The following is a 13687-nucleotide window of genomic DNA, read 5'->3' as shown; positions in this document are numbered from 1 at the left end:
GGCAGCAGCTCGGGACAGAGGGGCGATAGCAGCTCGGGACAGAGGGGCAGCTGCTCGGGCGGCCCCTGGCTGACTGGCGGCACTGGCGGCCCCTGGCTGACTGGCGGCACTGGCGGCCCCTGGCTTACTGGCGGCCCCTGGCTGACTGGCGGCCCTGGCGGCCCCTGGCTGACTGGCGGCCCCTGGCTGACTGGCGGCACTGGCGGCCCCTGGCTGACTGGCGGCACTGGCGGCCCCTGGCTGACTGGCGGCACTGGTGGCACCTGGCTGACGGGCGGCACTGGTGGCACCTGGCTGACGGGCGGCACTGGCGGCCCCTGGCAGACGGGCGGCACTGGCGGCCCCTGGCAGACGGGCGGCACTGGCGGCCCCTGGCAGACGGGCGGCACTGGCGGCCCCTGGCAGACGGGCGGCACTGGTGGCCCCTGGCAGACGGGCGGCACTGGCGGCTCCTGGCAGATGGGCGGCACTGGCGGCTCCTGGCAGACGGGCGGCACTGGCGGCTCCTGGCAGACAGGCGGCACTGGCGGCGCTGGGCAGACGGGCGGCACTGGCGGCGCTGGGCAGATGGGCGGCGCTGGGCAGACGGGCGGCACTGGCGGCGCTGGGCAGACGGGCGGCACTGGGCAGACGGGCGGCACTGGCGGCGCTGGGCAGACGGGCGGCACTGGCGGCGCTGGAGAGGAGGAAGGCTCTGGAAGCGCCGGACTGAGTAGCTCTCGTAGCGCCGAACAGGCGAGAGACTCCGGCATCGCTGGACAGGAGGAAGGCTCTGGTAGCGCCGGAGAGGCGGGAGACTCCGGCAGCGCTGGAGAGGAGGGAGCCCCTGTAAGGATGGGCCGGAGAGACAGCCTGGTACGGGGGGCTGCCACCGGAGGGCTGGTGCGTGGAGGGGGTGACGGATAGACCGGGCCGTGCAGGCGCACTGGAGCTCTTGAGCACCGAGCCTGCCCAACCTTACCCGGTTGAATGGTCCCGGTCGCCCTGCCAGTGCGGCGAGGTGGAATAGCCCGCACTGGGCTATGCAGGCGAACCGGGGACACCGTGCGCAAGGCTGGTGCCATGTAAGCCGGCCCAAGGAGACGCACTGGAGACCAGATGCGTAGAGCCGGCTTCATGGCACTTGGCTCGATGCCCACTCTAGCCCGGCCGATACGCGGAGCTGGAATGTACCGCACCGGGCTGTGCACCCGCACTGGGGACACCGTGCGCTCCACAGCATAACACGGTGCCTGCCCGGTCTCTCTAGCCCCCCGGTAACCACAGGAAGTTGGCTCAGGTCTCCTACCTGGCGTAGCCATACTCCCTGTTAGCCCCCCCCCAAGAAATTTTTGGGGCTGACTCTCAGGCTTCCATCCACGACGCCGCGCTGCCTCCTCATACCGGCGCCTCTCCGCTTTCGCCGCCTCCCGTTCTTCCTTGGGGCGGCGATATTCTCCTGGCTGAGCCCAGGGTCCTTTACCATCCAAATCTTCCTCCCATGTCCATTTCTCCAAATAGTGCAGCCTCTCCCACTGCTGCTGCTGCTGCTCCTGTTGCTGCTGCCTCTGTTGCTTCTCCTGCTGCTCCTCTTGCCGTTGCCCGTTACCACGCCGCTTGGTCCTGTTGGGGTGGGTGATTCTGTAATGACGTTCGTCTGTACGAGAGGCGGACCAAAGCGCAGCGTGGTTGTTTTGATTCATGTTTTTAATAAATGACTTCACATGAACAAACTAACAAAAACAAGAAATGTGAAAATGCAAACCAGTCCTATCCTGTGACAACAAACACAGTGACAGGAACAATCACCCACAAACACACAGTGAAACCCAGGCTACCTAAGTATGATTCTCAATCAGAGACAACTAATGACACCTGCCTCTGATTGAGAACCATACTAGGCCGAAAACATAGAAATGCCCCAAAACATAGAAAAACAAACATAGACTGCCCACCCAACTCACGCCCTGACCATACTAAATAAATACAAAACAACGGAAATAGAGGTCAGAACGTGACATTGACCCCATCCTCCCCAACTTTCAGTTTGACCCAATCCTCCCTAACTTTTAATCACACTTTCATCTTCTTATTTTTCTACTTCTCAGAATTGGTTCAATGAATCTCATGCTATTTGACGTGTTTCTACCTTTTTAACAATAACTATACACTCTAAAAATGTGTTGTTTAACAAGGGTTCTTCTCAGATCCTTGAAGTTCGTCAAAGAACCTTAGAGTTCTTGGCACTCAAAATGCCTCCCAAAAGGTTCTTCCAAGAACCCCATAGGAGGTGGGGTTCATCGAGGAACCTCTTTAGTTGGTGGGGGTTCTTGGAGGGTCTTATTTGCCCAACTGAAACACTTGGATTTGAATTTGAAAGGACAGAAGGAGCAGGGACTTAACTGACAAATGTAAAGATCTCAATGTAAGGTAAGGTTTGTCCATTGTATGATCTAAATGTATATTGTTCCATGATTATACCATCTATCTTTTCATATTTGTGCAAATATTTCATAACAAAAAATTGACACAATTCAATGGATATCAATCAACAAAAAGATAACAATATTTAGGCTATAAGAATATGTTGAAGAATAGCTGTGTTGTGTTATTATGTCTTATTGTTGTGTCATTATAGAGAAGGAACCTGGCAGTAAGCATTCAGTAGGAAGGTGTATACCATGTGTATCCTGTACATACACCAGCCATCAGACTGCCAAACACTTCATCAAACTACAACCCAGACTATATGCATAGACCCCTTTTTGTTGTTGTTGCACGGCCTCTATGCACACTCATCCATTGGACACTTTCACACTCATCCATTGGACACTTTCACACTCATCCATTGGACACTTTCACACTCATCCATTGGACACTTTCACACTCATCCATTGGACACTTTCACACTCATTCATTGGACACTTTCACACTCATTCATTGGACACTTTCACACTCATCCATTGGACACTTTATTGGACACTTTCACACTCATTGGACACTAACTCTGCACTGTTGGGAAAGGCCTCTCAAGTCAGAATTTCACAGTAAAGTCACACCTGTTATACTCAGCACGTGACAAATAAAATGTGATTTGATAAAAATTGACACGACTTTACTTTTCCTCTATGTAACCCTATCTATCTTCACCCTCCATTCCTCCTCTCTCTCTTTCCTTCCCCATCCCTCCCCCTCCATCCATCCTTCCCCCATTCATTCCCTCCCCCTCCCTTCATCTCCATTCCTCCATTCCTTCCCTCCCCCCTCCCTCCATCTCCGTTCCTCCATTCCATCTCTCTCCATCCCCATCCATCCCTCACTTACTCCTCCTCTTCTTCTCCATGCGTCTCTGTCGTTTCTCCTCCCTCCTTTTGGCCTCCTCCACTTCCTGGTTCTGTCTGCACTTGTGGAAGTTCTCCACCACCACGCCCACGAACATGTTGAGAACGAAGAAACTGACGATGAGGAGGAAGGAAATGAAGTACAGGAGCATCCACGGATTGTTGTTAATAGACGGCTAGAGGAGAGAGGGAGGGAGGGAGAGAGGAGAGAGAGAGGGAGGGAGAGAGAGAGAGAGGGAGGAGAGAGAGAGGGAGGGAGGGAGAGGGAGAGGGGGAGAGAGAGAGGGAGGAGAGAGAGAGGGAGGGAGAGAGGGAGGGAGGAGGATAGAGAGAGAGGGGGAGACAGAGGGGGAGAGAGAGAGGGAGATAGAAAGGGGGAGGGGGAGAGAGGGAGAGAGAGGGGGGAGGATAGAGCGAGAGGGAGAGGGGGAGAGGGAGGGACATAGAGAGAGGGAGGAAAGAGAGAGGGGGGAGGGGGAGAGAGAGGGGGAGGAAGGGAAGAGAGAGAGAGAGAGAGAGAGAGGGAGAGAGAGGGGGATGAGGATAGAGAGGAGGATGGGGAGAGAGGGGGAGGGGAGAAAGAGAGAGAGGAAGAGGAAGAGAGAGAGGGGAGGAGGAAAGAGATGTTAGTTCATTCAGGAAGGAGGAAGATCAGCATCCATAGGCTGAAAGGGAGAAGGGGAAGGAGGGGGAGGAGGGGAGTGGGAGAGGTGAGAGAGAGAGAGAGTAAATGGGCATGGGGGGAAAAGGGAGGAGAAGAGGTGAGGGGGAGAGATTGAAAAGCAAAAATGGATACGAAAGAGAGGTCAAAGGGCAAGCGAAAAAGAAGAAGCAAGGAGGAAGACATGTTCTGGTTTTCAATAAGGGACAACAGGAGAGTCAAAGAAATCTGCTGACTCATCCAACACATTATTTTCAGCAGGAAAACTTGTTTGCAGCCACTTTTCCAATCAATTGTTTTACAGTGTGAATATGTGTTTGTGAGTGAGTGAGTGAGTGAGTGAGTGAGTGAGTGAGTGAGTGAGTGAGTGAGTGAGTGAGTGAGTGAGTGTGTGTACGAGTGTGTATGTGTGCCCGTTTCTGTGTGGGAGTGTGCGTACGTGTTTTAATGTATACCAGTCTATGCCCACAGCGTCCAGTCCATGGTACATGACGTTGACCCAACTGTGTGTGTGTGTGTGTGTGTAGTGTGTGTGTGTGTGTGTGTGTGTGTGTGTGTGTGTGTGTGTGTGTGTGTGTGTGTGTGTGTGTGTGTGTGTGTGTGTGTGTGTGTGTAGGGCTGTGGCGGTCATGCAATTTTGTCAGCCAGTTATTGTCAAGCAGAAGACTTTCGGTCTCACAATAATTGAATGTTAATTAACATAAACACGTTTAGCTTGTTCAGGCCTCCACACATACTAGCCTCATACTAGCCTCATACTAGCCTCATACTAGCCTCATACAAGCCTCATACAAGCCTCATACAAGCCTCATACTAGCCTCATACTAGCCTCATACTAGCCTCATACTAGCCTCATACTAGTCTCATACTAGCCTCATACAAGCCTCATACTAGCCTCATACTAGCCTCATACTAGCCTCATACAAGTCTCATACTAGCCTCATACTAGCCTCATACTAGCCTCATACTAGCCTCATACAAGACTCATACTAGCCTCATACTAGCCTCATACTAGCCTCATACTAGCCTCATACTAGCCTCATACAAGCCTCATACTAGCCTCATACAAGCCTCATACTAGCCTCATACGAGCCTCATACTAGCCTCATACGAGCCTCATACTAGCCTCATACAAGCCTCATACTAGCCTCATACTAGCCTCATACAAGCCTCATACTAGCCTCATACTAGCCTCATACTAGCCTCATACTAGCCTCATACAAGCCTCATACTAGCCTCATACAAGCCTCATACTAGCCTCATACTAGCCTCATACTAACCTCATACTAGCCTCATACTAGCCTCATACTAGCCTCATACAAGCCTCATACTAGCCTCATACTAGCCTCATACTAGCCTCATACTAGCCTCATACTAGCCTCATACTAGCCTCATACTAGCCTCATACAAGCCTCATACTAGCCTCATACTAGCCTCATACTAGCCTCATACAAGCCTCATACTAGCCTCATACTAGCCTCATACAAGCCTCATACTAGCCTCATACAAGCCTCATACTAGCCTCATACTAGCCTCATACAAGTCTCATACTAGTAAGATATTATGTGTAGCTGAAGGTAATTATCAAAATATCAAAAATACCCTGCTACTAGGCTGTTCAAAATCAAACACAAACTCACTATAATTGCAGGCTAACTGAATTTGTTTAATTTAGACTATACCAATTATGTACCAAAGATATCTTAAATGTTTTTGTAATATGCGGTAGGTTATGTAATGTTAAACGACCTGATGGTGGTTAGAGGGACATCAGAGCCCTGAGTACCAGGCCGTTAGGACAACAGAGCCCTGAGTACCAGGCCGTTAGGACAACAGAGCCCTGAGTACCAGGCCGTTAGGACCTGATGGTGGTTAGAGGGACAACAGAGCCCTGAGTACCAGGCCGTTAGGACCTGATGGTGGTTAGAGGGACAACAGAGCCCTGAGTACCAGAGCGTTAGGACCTGATGGTAGTTAGTGAGCTGGGTCCAGAGTGCATAAGAGGAGATTACCGTGTAGAATTTGGCGGTCATGACTCATGACTGCTGGTGTGGCGGCAATATGGTCACTGCAACAGCCCTGTGTGTGTTCTACAGTACCTGTTGGTCTATGCCCACAGCATCCAGACCATGGTACATGATGTTGACCCAGCCGTCTTTAGATGCCAGCACAAACAGAGACATCAGAGCCTGGAGGAGACAGAAACACAGTCTGTTTATTTACCAGACAGACAGTTAGTCGGTGATTTATGAACCCGACACCTCTAGAGACTCAGTGTCTCATGATAAGGACTCTCTGTCTCTCACACACTTTTAAAAATATGTTTCTTTAACATTCCACAAACACTATTCATACACACTTCACAAACCGTCCCCTACCTGTCTACCTCTCTCTCTCTGTCCATATCCATTCACACACCCCACCCTGCCCCCTCCTACCTGTCTAACTCTCTCTCTCTGTCCATATCCATTCACACACACCAACCTTTACACACCGCCCTGCCCCTCCTACCTGTCTAACTCTCTCTCTCTGTCCATATCCAGTCACACACACTGCCCTGCCCCCTCCTACCTGTCTAACTCTCTCTCTCTGTCCATATCCATTCACACACACCTCCCTTCCCCCTCCTACCTGTCTAACTCTCTCTCTCTGTCCATATCCATTCACACACACCAACCTTTACACACCGCCCTGCCCCTCCTACCTGTCTAACTCTCTCTTTCTGTCCATATCCATTCACACACACCTCCCTGCCCCTCCTACCTGTCTAACTCTCTCTGTCCATATCCATTCACACACACCACCCTGCCCCCTCCTACCTGTCTAACTCTCTCTCTCTCTGTCCATATCCATTCACACACACCTCCCTGCCCCCTCCTACCTGTCTAACTCTCTCTCTGTGTCCATATCCATTCACACACCACCCTGCCCCCTCCTACCTGTCTAACTCTCTCTCTGTCCATATCCATTCACACACACCTCCCTGCCCCTCCTACCTGTCTAACTCTCTCTCTGTCCATATCCATTCACACACACCTCCCTGCCCCCTCCTACCTGTCTAACTCTCTCTCTGTCCATATCCATTCACACACACCTCCCTGCCCCTCCTACCTGTCTAACTCTCTCTCTCTGTCCATATCCATTCACACACACCTCCCTGCCCCTCCTACCTGTCTAACTCTCTCTCTCTCTGTCTATATCCATTCACACACCCCACCCTGCCCCCTCCTACCTGTCCCAGGTTATCAAAGTTGTATTTGTGGTGAACCCATCTGTAGTTAGCCTGGAGACAGTCAGACTTGTTGGTGATGTTCTTCACCTCTAGACCCAGGCAGTAGTAAAACTTCCCCTTGAACAGCTGAGAGGGGACAACAGGACAGTTAGTCTGCTTATGTATACCCGTGATATGGGTTATAAGTGCATTATAAGGCCACATGACACTTCATAAGACATTGGTCGTAAAACTTCCCTTTGAACAACTGAGGGAACAATACAAGACATGAACCAATGTTAAGAACACACACAGTGAAAGACATGAACCAATGTTAAAAACACACACAGTGAAAGACATGCGCATAAAAGCCCCGTTGAGGATGAAAGAAGACAATCCCTTGTGTTCGGCTACTCCACTTCTCTCTTCTCCTCTGAGATCTACTCAGCATGGAACAATACATTACAGTTAGATTCAGATTTCACATTCACAACATATTTATTGTCCTTCAAGGTTCCATCAAAAACAGTTAGTCTTCTCCTTCAACTCGGTTGATTCATTTTGACGACAACAACACATCCGAGGAGATCAGTCAACAACAGAAGAGATGTTTAAGTGATGAGATAATTAGGGAGTATGTGAACAGTGTACATAACACTGTTTTTAGAAAGCATAGGAAGACAGACAGACAGACAGACAGACAGACAGACAGACAGACAGACAGACAGACAGACAGACAGACAGACAGACAGACAGACAGACAGACAGACAGACAGACAGAGGCAGACAGGCAGACAGTATGGATTCTCTTCCTGAGTGACATGTTATCACAGTTCAATCAGACTAGTCTTATCAGAGAGAAAAGACACATCAGAGAAACAGCACAATAACACACCTCAGATGGACTGAGAGGATAAAAACGGGAAGAAGAGAAAGAGAGAATAATGAAGAGTGAAGATAAAAGAGAATAAGTTCAATAAGAAATCAACAGACAGAAAGTCCAATCAAATCACATGCTCCTTCACCTTCACAAACATCATAAACACAGTCAGATGTGAGGAGAAATGGACAACACAGCACATTTCTGTTATGAAGTATAATAAACTGGACTTATACAATAACTAACTACTGTTATGAAGTATAATATACTGGACTTATACAATAACTAACTACTGTTATGAAGTATAATATACTGGACTTATACAATAACTAACTACTGTTATGAGTTACAATAAAACTGGACTTATACAATAACTAACTACTGTTATGAAGTATAATATACTGGACTTATACAATAACTAACTACTGTTATGAGTTACAATAAAACTGGACTTATACAATAACTAACTACTGTTATGAGTTACAATAAAACTGGACTTATACAATAACTAACTACTGTTATGAGTTACAATAAAACTGGACTTATACAATAACTAACTACTGTTATGAAGTATAATATACTGGACTTATACAATAACTAACTACTGTTATGAAGTATAATACACTGGACTTATACAATAACTAACTACTGTTATGAAGTATAATAAACTGGACTTATACAATAACTAACTACTGTTATGAAGTACAATATACTGGACTTATACAATAACTAACTACTGTTATGAAGTATAATATACTGGACTTATACAATAACTAACTGCTGTTATGAGTTACAATAAAACTGGACTTATACAATAACTAACTACTGTTATGAAGTATAATATACTGGACTTATACAATAACTAACTACTGTTATGAGTTACAGTAAAACTGGACTTACACAATAACTAACTACTGTTATGAAGTATAATAAACTGGACTTATACAATAACTAACTACTGTTATGAGTTACAATAAAACTGGACTTATACAATAACTAACTACTGTTATGAAGTATAATATACTGGACTTATACAATAACTAACTACTGTTATGAGTTACAATAAAACTGGACTTATACAATAACTAACTACTGTTATGAAGTATAATATACTGGACTTATACAATAACTAACTACTGTTATGAGTTACAATAAAACTGGACTTATACAATAACTAACTACTGTTATGAAGTATAATATACTGGACTTATACAATAACTAACTGCTGTTATGAGTTACAATAAAACTGGACTTATACAATAACTAACTACTGTTATGAAGTATAATATACTGGACTTATACAATAACTAACTACTGTTATGAAGTATAATAAACTGGACTTATACAATAACTAACTACTGTTATGAAGTATAATATACTGGACTTATACAATAACTAACTACTGTTATGAAGTATAATAAACTGGACTTATACAATAACTAACTACTGTTATAAAGTATAATATACTGGACTTATACAATAACTAACTACTGTTATGAAGTATAATAAACTGGACTTATACAATAACTAACTGCTGTTATGAAGTATAATATACTGGACTTATACAATAACTAACTACTGTTATGAAGTATAATAAACTGGACTTATACAATAACTAACTACTGTTATGAAGTATAATATACTGGACTTATACAATAACTAACTACTGTTATAAAGTATAATATACTGGACTTATACAATAACTAACTACTGTTATGAAGTATAATATACTGGACTTATACAATAACTAACTACTGTTATGAAGTATAATACACTGGACTTATACAATAACTAACTACTGTTATGAAGTATAATATACTGGACTTATACAATAACTAACTACTGTTATGAAGTATAATATACTGGACTTATACAATAACTAACTACTGTTATGAAGTATAATACACTGGACTTATACAATAACTAACTACTGTTATGAAGTATAATATACTGGACTTATACAATAACTAACTGCTGTTATGAAGTATAATATACTGGACTTATACAATAACTAACTACTGTTATGAGTTACAATAAAACTGGACTTATACAATAACTAACTACTGTTATGAAGTATAATATACTGGACTTATACAATAACTAACTACTGTTATGAGTTACAATAAAACTGGACTTATACAATAACTAACTGCTGTTATGAGTTACAATAAAACTGGACTTATACAATAACTAACTACTGTTATGAAGTATAATATACTGGACTTATACAATAACTAACTACTGTTATGAAGTATAATAAACTGGACTTATACAATAACTAACTGCTGTTATGAAGTATAATATACTGGACTTATACAATAACTAACTGCTGTTATGAAGTATAATATACTGGACTTATACAATAACTAACTACTGTTATGAAGTATAATATACTGGACTTATACAATAACTAACTGCTGTTATGAAGTATAATAAACTGGACTTATACAATAACTAACTACTGTTATGAAGTATAATATACTGGACTTATACAATAACTAACTACTGTTATGAGTTACAATAAAACTGGACTTATACAATAACTAACTACTGTTATGAGTTACAATAAAACTGGACTTATACAATAACTAACTACTGTTATGAAGTATAATAAACTGGACTTATACAATAACTAACTACTGTTATGAGTTACAATAAAACTGGACTTATACAATAACTAACTACTGTTATGAAGTATAATATACTGGACTTATACAATAACTAACTACTGTTATGAGTTACAATAAAACTGGACTTATACAATAACTAACTGCTGTTATGAAGTATAATAAACTGGACTTATACAATAACTAACTACTGTTATGAAGTATAATAAACTGGACTTATACAATAACTAACTACTGTTATGAGTTACAATAAAACTGGACTTATACAATAACTAACTACTGTTATGAGTTACAATAAAACTGGACTTATACAATAACTAACTGCTGTTATGAAGTATAATAAACTGGACTTATACAATAACTAACTACTGTTATGAAGTATAATATACTGGACTTATACAATAACTAACTGCTGTTATGAAGTATAATATACTGGACTTATACAATAACTAACTACTGTTATGAGTTACAATAAAACTGGACTTATACAATAACTAACTACTGTTATGAGTTACAATAAAACTGGACTTATACAATAACTAACTACTGTTATGAAGTATAATATACTGGACTTATACAATAACTAACTACTGTTATGAGTTACAATAAAACTGGACTTATACAATAACTAACTACTGTTATGAAGTATAATATACTGGACTTATACAATAACTAACTACTGTTATGAGTTACAATAAAACTGGACTTATACAATAACTAACTACTGTTATGAGTTACAATAAAACTGGACTTATACAATAACTAACTGCTGTTATGAAGTATAATAAACTGGACTTATACAATAACTAACTACTGTTATGAAGTATAATAAACTGGACTTATACAATAACTAACTGCTGTTATGAAGTATAATATACTGGACTTATACAATAACTAACTACTGTTATGAGTTACAATAAAACTGGACTTATACAATAACTAACTACTGTTATGAAGTATAATACACTGGACTTATACAATAACTAACTACTGTTATGAAGTATAATATACTGGACTTATACAATAACTAACTACTGTTATGAAGTATAATACACTGGACTTATACAATAACTAACTGCTGTTATGAAGTATAATATACTGGACTTATACAATAACTAACTACTGTTATGAAGTATAATATACTGGACTTATACAATAACTAACTGCTGTTATGAAGTATAATATACTGGACTTATACAATAACTAACTACTGTTATGAAGTATAATAAACTGGACTTATACAATAACTAACTGCTGTTATGAAGTATAATATACTGGACTTATACAATAACTAACTACTGTTATGAAGTATAATATACTGGACTTATACAATAACTAACTACTGTTATGAGTTACAATAAAACTGGACTTATACAATAACTAACTACTGTTATGAAGTATAATATACTGGACTTATACAATAACTAACTGCTGTTATGAGTTACAATAAAACTGGACTTATACAATAACTAACTACTGTTATGAAGTATAATATACTGGACTTATACAATAACTAACTACTGTTATGAGTTACAATAAAACTGGACTTATACAATAACTAACTACTGTTATGAGTTACAATACAACTGGACTTATACAATAACTAACTACTGTTATGAAGTATAATATACTGGACTTATACAATAACTAACTACTGTTATGAGTTACAATAAAACTGGACTTATACAATAACTAACTGCTGTTATGAAGTATAATACACTGGACTTATACAATAACTAACTACTGTTATGAGTTACAATAAAACTGGACTTATACAATAACTAACTACTGTTATGAGTTACAATAAAACTGGACTTATACAATAACTAACTACTGTTATGAAGTATAATATACTGGACTTATACAATAACTAACTACTGTTATGAAGTATAATAAACTGGACTTATACAATAACTAACTGCTGTTATGAAGTATAATATACTGGACTTATACAATAACTAACTGCTGTTATGAAGTATAATATACTGGACTTATACAATAACTAACTACTGTTATGAAGTATAATATACTGGACTTATACAATAACTAACTGCTGTTATGAAGTATAATAAACTGGACTTATACAATAACTAACTACTGTTATGAAGTATAATATACTGGACTTATACAATAACTAACTACTGTTATGAGTTACAATAAAACTGGACTTATACAATAACTAACTACTGTTATGAGTTACAATAAAACTGGACTTATACAATAACTAACTACTGTTATGAAGTATAATAAACTGGACTTATACAATAACTAACTACTGTTATGAGTTACAATAAAACTGGACTTATACAATAACTAACTACTGTTATGAAGTATAATATACTGGACTTATACAATAACTAACTACTGTTATGAGTTACAATAAAACTGGACTTATACAATAACTAACTGCTGTTATGAAGTATAATAAACTGGACTTATACAATAACTAACTACTGTTATGAAGTATAATAAACTGGACTTATACAATAACTAACTACTGTTATGAGTTACAATAAAACTGGACTTATACAATAACTAACTACTGTTATGAGTTACAATAAAACTGGACTTATACAATAACTAACTGCTGTTATGAAGTATAATAAACTGGACTTATACAATAACTAACTACTGTTATGAAGTATAATATACTGGACTTATACAATAACTAACTGCTGTTATGAAGTATAATATACTGGACTTATACAATAACTAACTACTGTTATGAGTTACAATAAAACTGGACTTATACAATAACTAACTACTGTTATGAGTTACAATAAAACTGGACTTATACAATAACTAACTACTGTTATGAAGTATAATATACTGGACTTATACAATAACTAACTACTGTTATGAGTTACAATAAAACTGGACTTATACAATAACTAACTACTGTTATGAAGTATAATATACTGGACTTATACAATAACTAACTACTGTTATGAGTTACAATAAAACTGGACTTATACAATAACTAACTAC

At 40.9% G+C, this 13687-nt stretch overlaps 1 protein-coding gene across 1 annotated transcript in view; it reads right to left on the bottom strand.

Annotated features, from left to right (window-relative positions):
• Positions 1-13687, bottom strand: part of LOC110495059 (voltage-dependent T-type calcium channel subunit alpha-1I) — a 183201-nt gene that overhangs the window by 47906 nt on the left and 121608 nt on the right. Inside the window, 3 exon segments of the mRNA XM_090195546.1 lie at positions 3304-3496; positions 6081-6170; positions 7214-7339. Of these exon segments, the coding sequence (XP_090051672.1) occupies positions 3304-3496; positions 6081-6170; positions 7214-7339 (409 nt within the window).

Source organism: Oncorhynchus mykiss, chromosome 13 (genome assembly GCF_057628025.1).
Source record: "Oncorhynchus mykiss isolate SJ-2025 chromosome 13, ASM5762802v1, whole genome shotgun sequence".
Lineage (NCBI taxonomy): Eukaryota > Metazoa > Chordata > Actinopteri > Salmoniformes > Salmonidae > Oncorhynchus > Oncorhynchus mykiss.
This window is presented reverse-complemented; position numbering and strand designations above follow the sequence as displayed.